We start from the raw sequence: 20,737 nt of genomic DNA, 5'->3' as shown, positions 1-20,737 counted from the left end.
TCATGAAGTGCTATCCTCTGCCCCTGTTCACATAATGATATAATATATATAATGTGTGTGTTACAGGGCACTGGAGTATTATAGCTCATGAAGTGCTATCCTCTGCTCCGTGCACATAATGATATAATATATATATATAATGTGTGTGTTACAGGGCACTGGAGTATTATAGCTCATGAAGTGCTATCCTCTGCCCCTGTTCACGTAATGATATAATATATATATATAATGTGTGTGTTACAGGGCACTGGAGTATTATAGCTCATGAAGTGCTATCCTCTGCCCCTGTTCACGTAATGATATAATATATATATAATGTGTGTGTTACAGGGCACTGGAGTATTATAGCTCATGAAGTGCTATCCTCTGCTCCGTGCACATAATGATATAATATATATATATAATGTGTGTGTTACAGGGCACTGGAGTATTATAGCTCATGAAGTGCTATCCTCTGCCCCTGTTCACATAATGATATAATATATATATAATGTGTGTGTTACAGGGCACTGGAGTATTATAGCTCATGAAGTGCTATCCTCTGCCCCTGTTCACGTAATGATATAATATATATATATAATGTGTGTGTTACAGGGCACTGGAGTATTATAGCTCATGAAGTGCTATCCTCTGCCCCTGTTCACATAATGATATAATATATATATATAATGTGTGTGTTACAGGGCACTGGAGTATTATAGCTCATGAAGTGCTATCCTCTGCCCCTGTTCACGTAATGATATAATATATATATATAATGTGTGTGTTACAGGGCACTGCAGTATTATAGCTCATGAAGTGCTATCCTCTGCCCCTGTTCACATAATGATATAATATATATATTGTGTGTGTTACAGGGCACTGGAGTATTATGGCTCATTAAGTGCTATCCTCTGCCCCTGTTCACATAATGATATAATATATATATAATGTGTGTGTTACAGGGCACTGGAGTATTATGGCTCATTAAGTGCTATCCTCTGCCCCTGTTCACATAATGATATAATATATATATAATGTGTGTGCTACAGGGCTCTGGAGTATTATAGCTCATGAAGTGCTATCCTCTGCCCCTGTTCACACAATGATATAATATATATATAATGTGTGTGCTACAGGGCACTGGAGTATTATAGCTCATGAAGTGCTATCCTCTGCCCCTGTTCACATAATGATATAATATATATATAATGTGTGTGTTACAGGGCACTGGAGTATTATGGCTCATGAAGTGCTATCCTCTGCCCCTGTTCACATAATGATATAATATATATATATAATGTGTGTGTTACAGGGCACTGGAGTATTATGGCTCATGAAGTGCTATCCTCTGCCCCTGTTCACACAATGATATAATATATATATAATGTGTGTGTTACAGGGCACTGGAGTATTATGGCTCATGAAGTGCTATCCTCTGCCCCGTGCACATAATGATATAATATATATATATAATGTGTGTGTTACAGGGCACTGGAGTATTATAGCTCATGAAGTGCTATCCTCTGCCCCTGTTCACATAATGATATAATATATATATAATGTGTGTGCTACAGGGCACTGGAGTATTATGGCTCATGAAGTGCTATCCTCTGCCCCCGTGCACATAATGATATAATATATATATATAATGTGTGTGTTACAGGGCACTGGAGTATTATAGCTCATGAAGTGCTATCCTCTGCCCCTGTTCACATAATGATATAATATATATATAATGTGTGTGTTACAGGGCACTGGAGTATTATGGCTCATGAAGTGCTATCCTCTGCCCCGTGCACATAATGATATAATATATATATATAATGTGTGTGTTACAGGGCACTGGAGTATTATAGCTCATGAAGTGCTATCCTCTGCCCCTGTTCACATAATGATATAATATATATATAATGTGTGTGTTACAGGGCACTGGAGTATTATGGCTCATGAAGTGCTATCCTCTGCCCCTGTTCACATAATGATATAATATATATATATAATGTGTGTGTTACAGGGCACTGGAGTATTATGGCTCATGAAGTGCTATCCTCTGCCCCTGTTCACATAATGATATAATATATATATATATATATATAATGTGTGTGTTACAGGGCACTGGAGTATTATAGCTCATGAAGTGCTATCCTCTGCCCCGTGCACATAATGATATAATATATATATATAATGTGTGTGTTACAGGGCCCTGGAGTATTATAGCTCATGATGTGCTATCCTCTGCCCCTGTTCACATAATGATATAATATATATATAATGTGTGTGTTACAGGGCACTGGAGTATTATAGCTCATGAAGTGCTATCCTCTGCCCCCGTGCACATAATGATATAATATATATATAATGTGTGTGCTACAGGGCTCTGGAGTATTATGGCTCATGAAGTGCTATCCTCTGCCCCTGTTCACATAATGATATAATATATATATATAATGTGTGTGTTACAGGGCATTGGAGTATTATAGCTCATGAAGTGCTATCCTCTGCCCCTGTTCACATAATGATATAATATATATATATATATATATATATATATATATATATATATATATATATATATATATAACGTGTGTGTTACAGGGCACTGGAGTATTATGGCTCATGAAGTGCTATCCTCTGCCCCTGTTCACATAATGATATAATATATATAATGTGTGTGTTACAGGGCACTGGAGTATTATGGCTCATGAAGTGCTATCCTCTGCCCCTGTTCACATAATGATATAATATATATAATGTGTGTGTTACAGGGCACTGGAGTATTATAGCTCATGAAGTGCTATCCTCTGCTCCGTGCACATAATGATATAATATATATATATAATGTGTGTGTTACAGGGCACTGGAGTATTATAGCTCATGAAGTGCTATCCTCTGCCCCTGTTCACGTAATGATATAATATATATATATAATGTGTGTGTTACAGGGCACTGGAGTATTATAGCTCATGAAGTGCTATCCTCTGCCCCTGTTCACGTAATGATATAATATATATATAATGTGTGTGTTACAGGGCACTGGAGTATTATAGCTCATGAAGTGCTATCCTCTGCTCCGTGCACATAATGATATAATATATATATATAATGTGTGTGTTACAGGGCACTGGAGTATTATAGCTCATGAAGTGCTATCCTCTGCCCCTGTTCACATAATGATATAATATATATATAATGTGTGTGTTACAGGGCACTGGAGTATTATAGCTCATGAAGTGCTATCCTCTGCCCCTGTTCACGTAATGATATAATATATATATATAATGTGTGTGTTACAGGGCACTGGAGTATTATAGCTCATGAAGTGCTATCCTCTGCCCCTGTTCACATAATGATATAATATATATATTGTGTGTGTTACAGGGCACTGGAGTATTATGGCTCATTAAGTGCTATCCTCTGCCCCTGTTCACACAATGATATAATATATATATAATGTGTGTGCTACAGGGCTCTGGAGTATTATAGCTCATGAAGTGCTATCCTCTGCCCCTGTTCACACAATGATATAATATATATATAATGTGTGTGCTACAGGGCACTGGAGTATTATAGCTCATGAAGTGCTATCCTCTGCCCCTGTTCACATAATGATATAATATATATATAATGTGTGTGTTACAGGGCACTGGAGTATTATGGCTCATGAAGTGCTATCCTCTGCCCCGTGCACATAATGATATAATATATATATAATGTGTGTGCTACAGGGCACTGGAGTATTATGGCTCATGAAGTGCTATCCTCTGCCCCGTGCACATAATGATATAATATATACATATAATGTATGTGTTACAGGGCACTGGAGTATTATGGCTCATGAAGTGCTATCCTCTGCCCCTGTTCACATAATGATATAATATATATATAATGTGTGTGCTACAGGGCTCTGGAGTATTATAGCTCATGAAGTGCTATCCTCTGCCCCTGTTCACACAATGATATAATATATATATAATGTGTGTGCTACAGGGCATTGGAGTATTATAGCTCATGAAGTGCTATCCTCTGCCCCTGTTCACATAATGATATAATATATATATTGTGTGTGTTACAGGGCACTGGAGTATTATGGCTCATGAAGTGCTATCCTCTGCCCCTGTTCACATAATGATATAATATATATATATAATGTGTGTGTTACAGGGCACTGGAGTATTATGGCTCATGAAGTGCTATCCTCTGCCCCTGTTCACATAATGATATAATATATATATAATGTGTGTGTTACAGGGCACTGGAGTATTATGGCTCATGAAGTGCTATCCTCTGCCCCTGTTCACATAATGATATAATATATATATAATGTGTGTGTTACAGGGCACTGGAGTATTATGGCTCATGAAGTGCTATCCTCTGCCCCTGTTCACATAATGATATAATATATATATATAATGTGTGTGTTACAGGGCATTGGAGTATTATAGCTCATGAAGTGCTATCCTCTGCCCCTGTTCACATAATGATATAATATATATATAATGTGTGTGTTACAGGGCATTGGAGTATTATAGCTCATGAAGTGCTATCCTCTGCCCCGTGCACATAATGATATAATATATATATAATGTGTGTGTTACAGGGCACTGGAGTATTATGGCTCATGAAGTGCTATCCTCTGCCCCCGTGCACATAATGATACAATATATATATAATGTATGTGTTACAGGGCACTGGAGTATTATGGCTCATGAAGTGCTATCCTCTGCCCCTGTTCACATAATGATATAATATATATATATAATGTGTGTGTTACAGGGCACTGGAGCATTATAGCTCATGAAGTGCTATCCTCTGCCCCTGTTCACATAATGATAATATATATATAATGTGTGTGTTACAGGGCACTGGAGTATTATAGCTCATGAAGTGCTATCCTCTGCCCCCGTGCACATAATGATACAATATATATATAATGTATGTGTTACAGGGCACTGGAGTATTATGGCTCATGAAGTGCTATCCTCTGCCCCTGTTCACATAATGATATAATATATATATATAATGTGTGTGTTACAGGGCACTGGAGCATTATAGCTCATGAAGTGCTATCCTCTGCCCCTGTTCACATAATGATAATATATATATAATGTATGTGTTACAGGGCACTGGAGTATTATGGCTCATGAAGTGCTATCCTCTGCCCCTGTTCACATAATGATATAATATATATATAATGTGTGTGTTACAGGGCACTGGAGTATTATAGCTCATGAAGTGCTATCCTCTGCCCCCGTTCACATAATGATATAATATATATATATAATGTGTGTGTTACAGGGCACTGGAGTATTATGGCTCATGAAGTGCTATCCTCTGCCCCTGTTCACATAATGATATAATATATATAATGTGTGTGTTACAGGGCACTGGAGTATTATAGCTCATGAAGTGCTATCCTCTGCCCCTGTTCACGTAATGATATAATATATATATATAATGTGTGTGTTACAGGGCACTGGAGTATTATAGCTCATGAAGTGCTATCCTCTGCCCCCGTGCACATAATGATATAATATATATATATAATGTGTGTGTTACAGGGCACTGCAGTATTATAGCTCATGAAGTGCTATCCTCTGCCCCTGTTCACATAATGATATAATATATATATAATGTGTGTGCTACAGGGCTCTGGAGTATTATAGCTCATGAAGTGCTATCCTCTGCCCCTGTTCACACAATGATATAATATATATATAATGTGTGTGCTACAGGGCATTGGAGTATTATAGCTCATGAAGTGCTATCCTCTGCCCCTGTTCACATAATGATATAATAGATATATAATGTGTGTGTTACAGGGCACTGGAGTATTATGGCTCATGAAGTGCTATCCTCTGCCCCTGTTCACATAATGATATAATATATATATAATGTGTGTGTTACAGGGCACTGGAGTATTATGGCTCATGAAGTGCTATCCTCTGCCCCTGTTCACTTAATGATATAATATATATATAATGTGTGTGTTACAGGGCACTGGAGTATTATAGCTCATGAAGTGCTATCCTCTGCCCCTGTTCACATAATGATATAATATATATATAATGTGTGTGTTATAGGGCACTGGAGTATTATGGCTCATGAAGTGCTATCCTCTGCCCCTGTTCACATAATGATATAATATATATATAATGTGTGTGTTATAGGGCACTGGAGTATTATGGCTCATGAAGTGCTATCCTCTGCCCCTGTTCACATAATGATATAATATATATATATAATGTGTGTGTTACAGGGCACTGGAGTATTATAGCTCATGAAGTGCTATCCTCTGCCCCTGTTCACATAATGATATAATATACAGTGGGGCAAAAAAGTATTTAGTCAGTCAGCAATAGTGCAAGTTCCACCACTTAAAAAGATGAGAGGCGTCTGTAATTTACATCATAGGTAGACCTCAACTATGGGAGACAAACTGAGAAAAAAAAATCCAGAAAATCACATTGTCTGTTTTTTTAACATTTTATTTGCATATTATGGTGGAAAATAAGTATTTGGTCAGAAACAAACAATCCAGATTTCTGGCTCTCACAGAGCTGTAACTTCTTCTTTAAGAGTCTCCTCTTTCCTCCACTCATTACCTGTAGTAATGGCACCTGTTTAAACTTGTTATCAGTATAATAAGACACCTGCGCACACCCTCAAACAGTCTGACTCCAAACTCCACTATGGTGAAGACCAAAGAGCTGTCAAAGGACACCAGAAACAAAATTGTAGCCCTGCACCAGGCTGGGAAGACTGAATCTGCAATAGCCAACCAGCTTGGAGTGAAGAAATCAACAGTGGGAGCAATAATTAGAAAATGGAAGACATACAAGACCACTGATAATCTCCCTCGATCTGGGGCTCCACGCAAAATCCCACCCCGTGGGGTCAGAATGATCACAAGAACGGTGAGCAAAAATCCCAGAACCACGCGGGGGGACCTAGTGAATGAACTGCAGAGAGCTGGGACCAATGTAACAAGGCCTACCATAAGTAACACACTACGCCACCATGGACTCAGATCCTGCAGTGCCAGACGTGTCCCACTGCTTAAGCCAGTACATGTCCGGGCCCGTCTGAAGTTTGCTAGAGAGCATTTGGATGATCCAGAGGAGTTTTGGGAGAATGTCCTATGGTCTGATGAAACCAAACTGGAACTGTTTGGTAGAAACACAACTTGTCGTGTTTGGAGGAAAAAGAATACTGAGTTGCATCCATCAAACACCATACCTACTGTAAAGCATGGTGGTGGAAATATCATGCTTTGGGGCTGTTTCTCTGCAAAGGGGCCAGGACGACTGATCCGGGTACATGAAAGAATGAATGGGGCCATGTATCGTGAGATTTTGAGTGCAAACCTCCTTCCATCAGCAAGGGCATTGAAGATGAAATGTGGCTGGGTCTTTCAACATGACAATGATCCAAAGCACACCGCCAGGGCAACGAAGGAGTGGCTTCGTAAGAAGCATTTCAAGGTCCTGGAGTGGCCTAGGCAGTCTCCAGATCTCAACCCTATAGAAAACCTTTGGAGGGAGTTGAAAGTCCGTGTAGCCAAGCGAAAAGCCAAAAACATCACTGCTCTAGAGGAGATCTGCATGGAGGAATGGGCCAACATACCAACAACAGTGTGTGGCAACCTTGTGAAGACTTACAGAAAACGTTTGACCTCTGTCATTGCCAACAAAGGATATATTACAAAGTATTGAGATGAAATTTTGTTTCTGACCAAATACTTATTTTCCACCATTATATGCAAATAACATGTTAAAAAAACAGACAATGTGATTTTCTGGATTTTTTTTTCTCAGTTTGTCTCCCATAGTTGAGGTCTACCTATGATGTAAATTACAGACGCCTCTCATCTTTTTAAGTGGTGGAACTTGCACTATTGCTGACTGACTAAATACTTTTTTGCCCCACTGTATATATTGTGTGTGTTACAGGGCACTGGAGTATTATGGCTCATGAAGTGCTATCCTCTGCCCCTGTTCACATAATGATATAATATATATAATGTGTGTGTTACAGGGCACTGAAGTATTATAGCTCATGAAGTGCTATCCTCTGCCCCGTGCACATAATGATATAATATATATAATGTGTGTGTTACAGGGCACTGGAGCATTATAGCTCATGAAGTGCTATCCTCTGCCCCTGTTCACATAATGATATGATATATATATATAATGTGTGTGTTACAGGGCACTGGAGTATTATAGCTCATGAAGTGCTATCCTCTGCCCCTGTTCACATAATGATATGATATATATATATAATGTGTGTGTTACAGGGCACTGAAGTATTATAGCTCATGAAGTGCTATCCTCTGCCCCTGTTCACATAATGATCTAATATATATATGATGTGTGTGCTACAGGGCTCTGGAGTATTATAGCTCATGAAGTGCTATCCTCTGCCCCTGTTCACACAATGATATAATATATATATAATGTGTGTGCTACAGGGCATTGGAGTATTATAGCTCATGAAGTGCTATCCTCTGCCCCTGTTCACATAATGATATAATATATATATAATGTGTGTGCTACAGGGCACTGGAGTATTATAGCTCATGAAGTGCTATCCTCTGCCCCTGTTCACATAATGATATAATATATATCTTGTGTGTGTTACAGGGCACTGGAGTATTATGGCTCATGAAGTGCTATCCTCTGCCCCTGTTCACATAATGATATAATATATATATATAATGTGTGTGTTACAGGGCACTGGAGTATTATGGCTCATGAAGTGCTATCCTCTGCCCCGTGCACATAATGATATAATATATATATATATATATAATGTATGTGTTACAGGGCACTGGAGCATTATAGCTCATGAAGTGCTATCCTCTGCCCCTGTTCACATAATGATATAATATATATATATATATATAACGTGTGTGTTACAGGGCACTGGAGTATTATAGCTCATGAAGTGCTATCCTCTGCCCCTGTTCACATAATGATATAATATATATATAATGTGTGTGTTACAGGGCACTGGAGTATTATGGCTCATGAAGTGCTATCCTCTGCCCCTGTTCACATAATGATATAATATATATATATAATGTGTGTGTTACAGGGCACTGGAGTATTATAGCTCATGAAGTGCTATCCTCTGCCCCTGTTCACATAATGATCTAATATATATATAATGTGTGTGTTACAGGGCACTGAAGTATTATAGCTCATGAAGTGCTATCCTCTGCCCCTGTTCACATAATGATATAATATATATATATAATGTGTGTGTTACAGGGCACTGGAGTATTATAGCTCATGAAGTGCTATCCTCTGCCCCTGTTCACATAATGATCTAATATATATATAATGTGTGTGTTACAGGGCACTGGAGTATTATAGCTCATGAAGTGCTATCCTCTGCCCCTGTTCACATAATGATATGATATATATATAATGTGTGTGTTACAGGGCACTGGAGTATTATAGCTCATGAAGTGCTATCCTCTGCCCCTGTTCACATAATGATATGATATATATATATATATATATATATAATGTGTGTGTTACAGGGCACTGGAGTATTATAGCTCATGAAGTGCTATCCTCTGCCCCCTGTTCACATAATGATATAATATATATAATGTGTGTGTTACAGGGCACTGAAGTATTATAGCTCATGAAGTGCTATCCTCTGCCCCTGTTCACATAATGATATAATATATATATATAATGTGTGTGTTACAGGGCACTGGAGTATTATAGCTCATGAAGTGCTATCCTCTGCCCCTGTTCACATAATGATATGATATATATATATATATATAATGTGTGTGTTACAGGGCACTGGAGTATTATAGCTCATGAAGTGCTATCCTCTGCCCCCTGTTCACATAATGATATAATATATATAATGTGTGTGTTACAGGGCACTGAAGTATTATAGCTCATGAAGTGCTATCCTCTGCCCCTGTTCACATAATGATATAATATATATATATATAATGTGTGTGTTACAGGGCACTGGAGTATTATGGCTCATGAAGTGCTATCCTCTGCCCCTGTTCACATAATGATCTAATATATATATAATGTGTGTGCTAAAGGGCACTGGAGTATTATAGCTGATGAAGTGCTATCCTCTGCCCCGTGCACATAATGATATGATATAATATATATATATATATATATATATATATATATATATATATATATATATATATATATATATATATATATATATATAATGTGTGTGTTACAGAGCACTGGAGTATTATGGCTCATGAAGTGCTATCCTCTGCCCCTGTTCACATAATGATATAATATACATATAATGTGTGTGTTACAGGGCACTGGAGTATTATAGCTCATGAAGTGCTATCCTCTGCCCTTGTTCACATAATGATATAATATATATATATAATGTGTGTGTTACAGGGCACTGGAGTATTATAGCTCATGAAGTGCTATCCTCTGCCCCTGTTCACATAATGATATAATATATATATAATGTGTGTGTTACAGGGCACTGGAGTATTATGGCTCATGAAGTGCTATCCTCTGCCCCTGTTCACATAATGATATAATATATATATATATATAATGTGTGTCTTACAGGGCACTGGAGTATTATGGCTCATGAAGTGCTATCCTCTGCCCCTGTTCACATAATGATATAATATATATATATAATGTGTGTGTTACAGGGCACTGGAGTATTATAGCTCATGAAGTGCTATCCTCTGCCCCTGTTCACATAATGATATAATATATATATATATATATTGTGTGTGTTTCAGGGCACTGGAGTATTATAGCTCATGAAGTGCTATCCTCTGCCCCTGTTCACATAATGATATAATATATATATATAATGTGTGTGTTACAGGGCACTGGAGTATTATGGCTCATGAAGTGCTATCCTCTGCCCCTGTTCACATAATGATATAATATATATATAATGTGTGTGTTACAGGGCACTGGAGTATTATAGCTCATGAAGTGCTATCCTCTGCCCCTGTTCACATAATGATATAATATATATATATATATATATATATATATATATATATATATATATATATATATATATATATATATAACGTGTGTGTTACAGGGCACTGGAGTATTATAGCTCATGAAGTGCTATCCTCTGCCCCGTGCACATAATGATATAATATATATATAATGTGTGTGTTACAGGGCACTGGAGTATTATAGCTCATGAAGTGCTATCCTCTGCCCCTGTTCACATAATGATATAATATATATATATTGTGTGTGTTACAGGGCACTGGAGTATTATAGCTCATGAAGTGCTATCCTCTGCCCCCCTCCCCGTGCACTCATAGAGATAATGGACACAATTAAAGTCGGTTCTATTTTCCCCTCTAATTAGCGCATGCGGTGCGGCTGTGTAGATGGTGCGGCTGTGTACGTGGTGCGGCTTTATACTTGGTGCGGTACATGTCGCAGGTAATCCGCAGGTCTATGCAGTGTGTACGAGGTGTGAGTGGTGCCCGTGTCCTTCATGTACAGTATATATGTGTGCAGGTCATAGTCGCGGGGTATACAGTGACTGTCAGCGCGGTGTTTCTGGTGACCTGCCCGTATATACAGCCAGGCGTGCGGTGGGTCTACAGCACCGTGTACACCCTGCGGCAGATGCCGCCCTCTGTATTATGTGCTGTTGGGGGTCTCGGGTACACTTTGCTCACTTCGCTCCCTGCTCTCTCCGCAGGTAATGACTCCAGTGCCGAGAGCTTCTTATTGCACAACGCTCTGGCGCGGAAACCCAAGCGGATCCGAACCGCCTTCTCCCCGTCCCAGCTGCTGCGGCTGGAGCACGCCTTCGAGAAGAACCACTACGTGGTGGGCGCAGAGAGGAAGCAGCTGGCGCACAGCCTGAGCCTGACCGAGACACAGGTACCGAGCCTCCGCCTAGGCATAGTGCCGGCCTCTGCCCCTCTAGCCCGATCACACTGGCCGGCCTCTGCCCCTCTAGCCCCGGGCACACTGGCCGGCCTCTGCCCCTCTAGCCCCGGGCACACTGTCTGGCCTCTGCCCCTCTAGCCCGATCACACTGGCCGGCCTCTGCCCCTCTAGCCCCGGGCACACTGTCCGGCCTCTGCCCCTCTAGCCCGATCACACTGTCCGGCCTCTGCCCCTCTAGCCCCGGGCACACTGGCCGGCCTCTGCCCCTCTAGCCCGATCACACTGGCCGGCCTCTGCCCCTCTAGCACCAGGCACACTGGCCGGCCTCTGCCCCTCTAGCCCCGGGCACACTGGCCGGCCTCTGCCCCTCTAGCACCAGGCACACTGGCCGGCCACTGCCCCTCTAGCCCCGGGCACACTGGCCGGCCTCTGCCCCTCTAGCCCCGGGCACACTGACCGGCCTCTGCCCCTCTAGCCCCGATCACACTGGCCGGCCTCTGCCCCTCTAGCCCCGGGCACACTGGCTGGCCTCTGCCCCTCTAGCCCCGGGCACACTGTCTGGCCTCTGCCCCTCTAGCCCGATCACACTGGCCGGCCTCTGCCCCTCTAGCACCAGGCACACTGGCCGGCCTCTGCCCCTCTAGCCCCGGGCACACTGGCCGGCCTCTGCCCCTCTAGCCCCGATCACACTGGCCGGCCTCTGCCCCTCTAGCACCAGGCACACTGGCCGGCCACTGCCCCTCTAGCCCCGGGCACACTGGCCGGCCTCTGCCCCTCTAGCCCCGGGCACACTGACCGGCCTCTGCCCCTCTAGCCCCGATCACACTGGCCGGCCTCTGCCCCTCTAGCCCCAGGCACACTGTCCGGCCTCTGCCCCTCTAGCCCCGATCACACTGGCCGGCCTCTGCCCCTCTAGCCCCAGGCACACTGTCCGGCCTCTGCCCCTCTAGCCCCGATCACACTGTCTGGCCACTGCCCCTCTAGCCCCGATCACACTGGCCGGCCTCTGCCCCTCTAGCCCCAGGCACATGGTCTGGCCTCTGCCCCTCTAGCCCCGGGCACACTGTCTGGCCTCTGCCCCTCTAGCCCCGGGCACACTGTCTGGCCTCTGCCCCTCTAGCCCCGATCACACTGGCCGGCCACTGCCCCTCTAGCCCCAGGCACACTGTCCGGCCTCTGCCCCTCTAGCCCCGGGCACACTGGCCGGCCACTGCCCCTCTAGCCCCGGGCACACTGTCTGGCCACTGCCCCTCTAGCCCCGATCACACTGGCCGGCCTCTGCCCCTCTAGCCCCAGGCACACTGTCCGGCCTCTGCCCCTCTAGCCCCGATCACACTGTCCAGCCTCTGCCCCTCTAGCCCCGATCTCACAGGCCAGCCACTGCCCCTCTATCTCCGGGCACACTGGCCAGCCTCTGACCCTCTAACTCCAGGCCCACAGACTGGCCTCTGCCCCTCTAGCCCCGTGCACATTGGCCAGCCTCTGCCCTTCTATCCCGGGGCACACTGGCCGGCCTCTGCCCCTCTAGCCCTGGGCACACTGGCCGGCCTCTGCCCCTCTAGCCCTGGGCACACTGGCCGGCCTCTGCCCCTCTAGCCCCAGGCACACTGCCCGGCCTCTGCCCCACTAGCCCCGATCACACAGGCCAGCCACTGCCCCTCTATCTCCGGGCACACTGGCCAGCCTCTAACCCTCTAACCCCAGGCCCACAGACTGGCCTCTGCCCCTCTAGCCCCGTGCACATTGGCCAGCCTCTGCCCCTCTAGCCCCAGGCACACTGTCCGGCCTCTGCCCCTCTAGCCCCGATCACACTGTCTGGCCACTGCCCCTCTAGCCCCGATCACACTGGCCGGCCTCTGCCCCTCTAGCCCCAGGCACACTGTCTGGCCTCTGCCCCTCTAGCCCCGGGCACACTGTCTGGCCTCTGCCCCTCTAGCCCCGATCACACTGGCCGGCCACTGCCCCTCTAGCCCCAGGCACCCTGTCCGGCCTCTGCCCCTCTAGCCCCGGGCACACTGGCCGGCCACTGCCCCTCTAGCCCCGGGCACACTGTCTGGCCACTGCCCCTCTAGCCCCGATCACACTGGCCGGCCTCTGCCCCTCTAGCCCCAGGCACACTGTCCGGCCTCTGCCCCTCTAGCCCCGATCACACTGTCCGGCCTCTGCCCCTCTAGCCCCGGGCACACTGGCCGGCCTCTGCCCCGATCACACTGGCCGGCCTCTGCCCCTCTAGCACCAGGCACACTGGCCGGCCACTGCCCCTCTAGCCCCGGGCACACTGGCCGGCCACTGCCCCTCTAGCCCCGATCACACTGACCGGCCTCTGCCCCTCTAGCCCCGAGCACACTGGCCGGCCTCTGCCCCTCTAGCCCCGAGCACACTGGCCGGCCTCTGCCCCTCTAGCCCCGGGCACACTGGCCGGCCTCTGCCCCTCTAGCCCCGAGCACACTGGCCGGCCTCTGCCCTTCTAGCCCCGAGCACACTGGCCGGCCTCTGCCCTTCTAGCCCCGAGCACACTGGCCGGCCTCTGCCCCTCTAGCCCCGAGCACACTGGCCGGCCTCTGCCCCTCTAGCCCCGAGCACACTGGCCTGCCTCTGCCCCTCTAGCCCCGAGCACACTGGCCGGCCTCTGCCCCTCTACCCTCGGGCACACTGGCCGGCCTCTGCCCCTCTAGCCCCGGGCACACTGGCCGGCCTCTGCCCCTCTAGCCCCGAGCACACTGGCCGGCCTCTGCCCCTCTAGCCCCGAGCACACTGGCCGGCCTCTGCCCCTCTAGCCCCGAGCACACTGGCCGGCCTCTGCCCCTCTAGCCCCGGGCACACTGGCTGGCCTCTGCCCCTCTAGCCCCGAGCACACTGTCCGGCCTCTGCCCCTCTAGCCCCGGGCACACTGACCGGCCTCTGCCCCTCTAGCCCCGGGCACACTGGCCTGCCTCTGCCCCTCTAGCCCCGGGCACACTGGCCGGCCTCTGCCCCTCTAGCCCCGAGCACACTGGCCGGCCTCTGCCCCTCTACCCTCGGGCACACTGGCCGGCCTCTGCCCCTCTACCCTCGGGCACACTGGCCGGCCTCTGCCCCTCTAGCCCCGAGCACACTGTCTGGCCTCTGCCCCTCTAGCCCCGGGCACACTGACCGGCCTCTGCCCCTCTAGCCCCGGGCACACTGGCCGGCCTCTGCCCCTCTAGCCCCGAGCACACTGGCCGGCCTCTGCCCCTCTAGCCCCGGGCACACTGGCCGGCCTCTGCCCCTCTAGCCCCGAGCACACTGGCCGGCCTCTGCCCCTCTAGCCCCGAGCACACTGTCCGGCCTCTGCCCCTCTAGCCCCGGGCACACTGACCGGCCTCTGCCCCTCTAGCCCCGGGCATACTGGCCGGCCTCTGCCCCTCTAGCCCCGAGCACACTGGCCGGCCTCTGCCCCTCTAGCCCCGGGCACACTGACCGGCCTCTGCCCCTCTAGCCCCGAGCACACTGGCCGGCCTCTGCCCCTCTAGCCCCGGGCACACTGACCGGCCTCTGCCCCTCTAGCCCCGAGCACACTGGCCGGCCTCTGCCCCTCTAGCCCCGAGCACACTGGCCGGCCTCTGCCCCTCTAGCCCCGGGCACACTGGCCGGCCTCTGCCCCTCTAGCCCCGAGCACACTGGCCGGCCTCTGCCCTTCTAGCCCCGAGCACACTGGCCGGCCTCTGCCCTTCTAGCCCCGAGCACACTGGCCGGCCTCTGCCCCTCTAGCCCCGAGCACACTGGCCGGCCTCTGCCCCTCTAGCCCCGAGCACACTGGCCTGCCTCTGCCCCTCTAGCCCCGAGCACACTGGCCGGCCTCTGCCCCTCTACCCTCGGGCACACTGGCCGGCCTCTGCCCCTCTAGCCCCGGGCACACTGGCCGGCCTCTGCCCCTCTAGCCCCGAGCACACTGGCCGGCCTCTGCCCCTCTAGCCCCGAGCACACTGGCCGCCCTCTGCCCCTCTAGCCCCGAGCACACTGGCCGGCCTCTGCCCCTCTAGCCCCGGGCACACTGGCTGGCCTCTGCCCCTCTAGCCCCGAGCACACAGGCCGGCCTCTGCCCCTCTAGCCCCGGGCACACTGGCCGGCCTCTGCCCCTCTAGCCCCGAGCACACTGGCCGGCCTCTGCCCCTCTAGCCCCGAGCTCACTGTCCGGCCTCTGCCCCTCTAGCCCCGGGCACACTGACCGGCCTCTGCCCCTCTAGCCCCGGGCATACTGGCCGGCCTCTGCCCCTCTAGCCCCGAGCACACTGGCCGGCCTCTGCCCCTCTAGCCCCGGGCACACTGACCGGCCTCTGCCCCTCTAGCCCCGAGCACACTGGCCGGCCTCTGCCCCTCTAGCCCCGGGCACACTGACCGGCCTCTGCCCCTCTAGCCCCGAGCACACTGTCCGGCCTCTGCCCCTCTAGCCCCGGGCACACTGACCGGCCTCTGCCCCTCTAGCCCCGGGCATACTGGCCGGCCTCTGCCCCTCTAGCCCCGAGCACACTGGCCGGCCTCTGCCCCTCTAGCCCCGGGCACACTGGCCGGCCTCTGCCCCTCTAGCCCCGGGCACACTGGCCGGCCTCTGCCCTTCTAGCCCCGAGCACACTGGCCGGCCTCTGCCCTTCTAGCCCCGAGCACACTGGCCGGCCTCTGCCCCTCTAGCCCCGGGCACACTGACCGGCCTCTGCCCCTCTAGCCCCGAGCACACTGTCCGGCCTCTGCCCCTCTAGCCCCGGGCACACTGACCGGCCTCTGCCCCTCTAGCCCCGGGCACACTGGCCGGCCTCTGCCCCTCTAGCCCCGAGCACACTGGCCGGCCTCTGCCCCTCTAGCCCCGGGCACACTGGCCGGCCTCTGCCCCTCTAGCCCCGGGCACACTGGCCGGCCTCTGCCCTTCTAGCCCCGAGCACACTGGCCGGCCTCTGCCCTTCTAGCCCCGAGCACACTGGCCGGCCTCTGCCCCTCTAGCCCCGAGCACACTGGCCGGCCTCTGCCCCTCTAGCCCCGAGCACACTGGCCTGCCTCTGCCCCTCTAGCCCCGAGCACACTGGCCTGCCTCTGCCCCTCTACCCTCGGGCACACTGGCCGGCCTCTGCCCCTCTACCCTCGGGCACACTGGCCGGCCTCTGCCCCTCTAGCCCCGGGCACACTGGCCGGCCTCTGCCCCTCTAGCCCCGAGCACACTGGCCGGCCTCTGCCCCTCTAGCCCCGAGCACACTGGCCGGCCTCTGCCCCTCTAGCCCCGAGCACACTGGCCGGCCTCTGCCCCTCTAGCCCCGGGCACACTGGCCGGCCTCTGCCCCTCTAGCCCCGGGCACACTGGCCGGCCTCTGCCCCTCTAGCCCCGAGCACACTGGCCGGCCTCTGCCCCTCTAGCCCCGGGCACACTGTCCGGCCTCTGCCCCTCTAGCCCCGAGCACACTGGCCGGCCTCTGCCCCTCTAGTCCCGGGCACACTGTCCGGCCTCTGCCCCTCTAGCCCCGAGCACACTGGCCGGCCTCTGCCCCTCTAGCCCCGAGCACACTGTCCGGCCTCTGCCCCTCTAGCCCCGAGCACACTGGCCGGCCTCTGCCCCTCTAGCCCCGAGCACACTGTCCGGCCTCTGCCCCTCTAGCCCCGAGCACACTGGCCGGCCTCTGCCCCTCTAGCCCCGAGCACACTGGCCGGCCTCTGCCCCTCTAGCCCCGAGCACACTGTCCGGCCTCTGCCCCTCTAGCCCCGAGCACACTGGCCGGCCTCTGCCCCTCTAGCCCCGAGCACACTGGCCGGCCTCTGCCCCTCTAGCCCCGAGCACACTGTCCGGCCTCTGCCCCTCTAGCCCCGAGCACACTGGCCGGCCTCTGCCCCTCTAGCCCCGAGCACACTGGCCGGCCTCTGCCCCTCTAGCCCCGAGCACACTGTCCGGCCTCTGCCCCTCTAGCCCCGAGCACACTGGCCGGCCTCTGCCCCTCTAGCCCCGAGCACACTGGCCGGCCTCTGCCCCTCTAGCCCCGAGCACACTGGCCGGCCTCTGCCCCTCTAGCCCCGAGCACACTGGCCGGCCTCTGCCCCTCTAGCCCCGAGCACACTGGCCGGCCTCTGCCCCTCTAGCCCCGGGCACACTGGCCGGCGTCTGCCCCTCTAGCCCCGGGCACACTGGCCGGCCTCTGCCCCTCTAGCCCTGGGCACACTGGCCGGCCTCTGCCCCTCTAGCCCCAGGCACACTGCCCGGCCTCTGCCCCTCTAGCCCCGGGCACACTGGCCAGCCACTGCTCCTGTAGCTCCAGGCACACTGGCCGGCATCTACCCCTCTAGCCCTTGACACACAGGCTGGCCTCTGACCCTCTAGCACGGCCACAGCTCCTGTCTCTGCCCCTCTAGTCCCGGGCACAGGACTGGCCTCTGCCCCTCTAGCCCCAGGCACACTGGACGGACTCTGCCTCTCTAGCCCCGGGCACACTGCCCGGCCTCTGCCCCTCTAGCCCCGAGCACACTGGCCGGCCTCTGCCCTTCTAGCCCCGAGCACACTGGCCGGCCTCTGCCCCTCTAGCCCCGAGCACACTGGCCGGCCTCTGCCCCTCTAGCCCCGAGCACACTGGCCGGCCTCTGCCCCTCTAGCCCCGGGCACATTGTCCGGCCTCTGCCCCTCTAGCCCCGAGCACACTGGCCGGCCTCTGCCCCTCTAGCCCCGAGCACACTGGCCGGCCTCTGCCCCCTAGTCTGGGCAGATCTCTATAGAGACCCTCACTCGGCCTCTGTTCCCTGTGTGGCCGCGCTGAGCTTGACGCAGTCGTTGCCCGCCCGGCGCTGAATGTTAATAATCTTCTTTGTCGGAGCCGCTAATTGCTGTAATGAGTTGACTTTCAGGTCGAGCGCGTTCATTACCGCATTGTGTGTTGTGGACGTGATAAACGAGCGGGGACGTCCTGTCTGTTCTTCTCCTGACGAGAGGCCGCGTTATTACAGACTACGAGTGATTGGAACGGCGGGAGGACGAGTGCGGGGCGGCGGGAGGACGAGTGCGGGGCGGCGGGAGGACGAGTGCGGGGCGGCGGGAGGACGAGTGGAGTGCGGGGCGAGAGTATGGGGGTATACAGGAGGTGCAGTGAATATGGGGGTATACAGGAGGTGCAGTGAATATGGGGGTATACAGGAGGTGCAGTGAGTATGGGGGTATACAGGAGGTTCAGTGAATATGGGGGTATACAGGAGGTGCAGTGAGTATGGGGGTATACAGGAGGTGCAGTGAATATGGGGGTATACAGGAGGTGCAGTGAGTATGGGGGTATACAGGAGGTTCAGTGAATATGGGGGTATACAGGAGGTGCAGTGAGTATGGGGGTATACAGGAGGTGCAGTGAGTATGGGGGTATACAGGAGGTGCAGTGAGTATGGGGGTATACAGGAGGTGCAGTGAGTATGGGGGGTATACAGGAGGTGCAGTGAGTATGGGGGGTATACAGGAGGTGCAGTGAGTATGGGGGGTATACAGGAGGTGCAGTGAGTATGGGGGGTATACAGGAGGTGCAGTGAGTATGGGGGGTATACAGGAGGTGCAGTGAGTATGGGGGGTATACAGGAGGTGCAGTGAGTATGGGGGGTATACAGGAGGTGCAGTGAGTATGGGTATACAGGAGGTGCAGTGAGTATGGGGGGTATACAGGAGGTGCAGTGAGTATGGGGGGTATACAGGAGGTGCAGTGAGTATGGGGGTATACAGGAGGTGCAGTGAGTATGGGGGGTATACAGGAGGTGCAGTGAGTATGGGGGGTATACAGGAGGTGCAGTGAGTATGGGGGGTATACAGGAGGTGCAGTGAGTATGGGGGGTATACAGGAGGTGCAGTGAGTATGGGGGGTATACAGGAGGTGCAGTGAGTATGGGGGGTATACAGGAGGTGCAGTGAGTATGAGGGGTACGCAGGAGGTGCAGTGAGTATGAGGGTAATGGGGGTATACAGGAGGTGCAGTGAGTATGAGGGGTACGCAGGAGGTGCGGTGAGTATGGGGGTACGCAGGAGGTGCAGTGAGTATGGGGGTATACAGGAGGTGCGGTGAGTATGGGGGTACGCAGGAGGTGCAGTGAGTATGGGGGTATACAGGAGGTGCAGTGAGTATGAGGGGTACGCAGGAGGTGCAGTGAGTATGGGGGTATACAGGAGGTGCAGTGAGTATGGGGGGTATACAGGAGGTGCAGTGAGTATGGGGGGTATACAGGAGGTGCAGTGAGTATGGGGGTACGCAGCCAGGGGAGTGGGTGACAGTTGGAGGCTGAGAGGAAAGTGAAAATGTGTGATCGGAGCTTGTGATAATTGCAGGATCGTTTCTCCAGCAATTGATCGTTATTAGGAGCCGGAGGTGATGATGGAGAATTCACACTTGTCACTAATGTAATGACTGCGGGGGAGAGAGGCTGAGCCCCCCGGGCCGGCGGGTGAGGGGCTGCGCCGGGCTGGGGTCCTCTGTGCTGCTGTCTCATGGCGCGGGCAGTTCTGAGGATGATGAGGGGAGTAGTGAGGATGATGAGGGGAGTAGTGAGGATGATGAGAGGAGTAGTGAGGACGATGAGGGGAGTAGTGAGGATGATGAGGGGAGTAGTGAGGATGATGAGGGGAGTAGTGAGGATGATGAGGGGAGTAGTGAGGACGATGAGGGGAGTAGTGAGGACGATGAGGGAAGTAGTGAGGACGATGAGGGAAGTAGTGAGGACGATGAGAGGAGTAGTGAGGACGATGAGGGGAGTAGTGAGGATGATGAGGGGAGTAGTGAGGATGATGAGGGGAGTAGTGAGGATGATGAGGGGAGTAGTGAGGACGATGAGGGGAGTAGTGAGGACGATGAGGGAAGTAGTGAGGACGATGAGAGGAGTAGTGAGGACGATGA

General features: G+C 51.3%; 1 protein-coding gene across 1 annotated transcript in view; it reads left to right on the top strand.

The window, feature by feature from the left end:
* LOC138656617 (homeobox protein EMX2) overlaps positions 1 to 20,737 on the top strand; it is a 50,166-nt gene that overhangs the window by 21,700 nt on the left and 7,729 nt on the right. Inside the window, exon 2 of the mRNA XM_069743728.1 lies at positions 11,698 to 11,882. Within this exon, the coding sequence (XP_069599829.1) occupies positions 11,698 to 11,882 (185 nt within the window). The remainder of the gene's footprint in view (positions 1 to 11,697; positions 11,883 to 20,737) is intronic.

This window comes from Ranitomeya imitator, unplaced genomic scaffold (genome assembly GCF_032444005.1).
Source record: "Ranitomeya imitator isolate aRanImi1 unplaced genomic scaffold, aRanImi1.pri SCAFFOLD_66, whole genome shotgun sequence".
Taxonomy (NCBI): domain Eukaryota; kingdom Metazoa; phylum Chordata; class Amphibia; order Anura; family Dendrobatidae; genus Ranitomeya; species Ranitomeya imitator.
The sequence above is the reverse complement of the archived record's forward strand: the minus strand, read 5'-3'. Positions and strand labels throughout refer to the sequence as shown.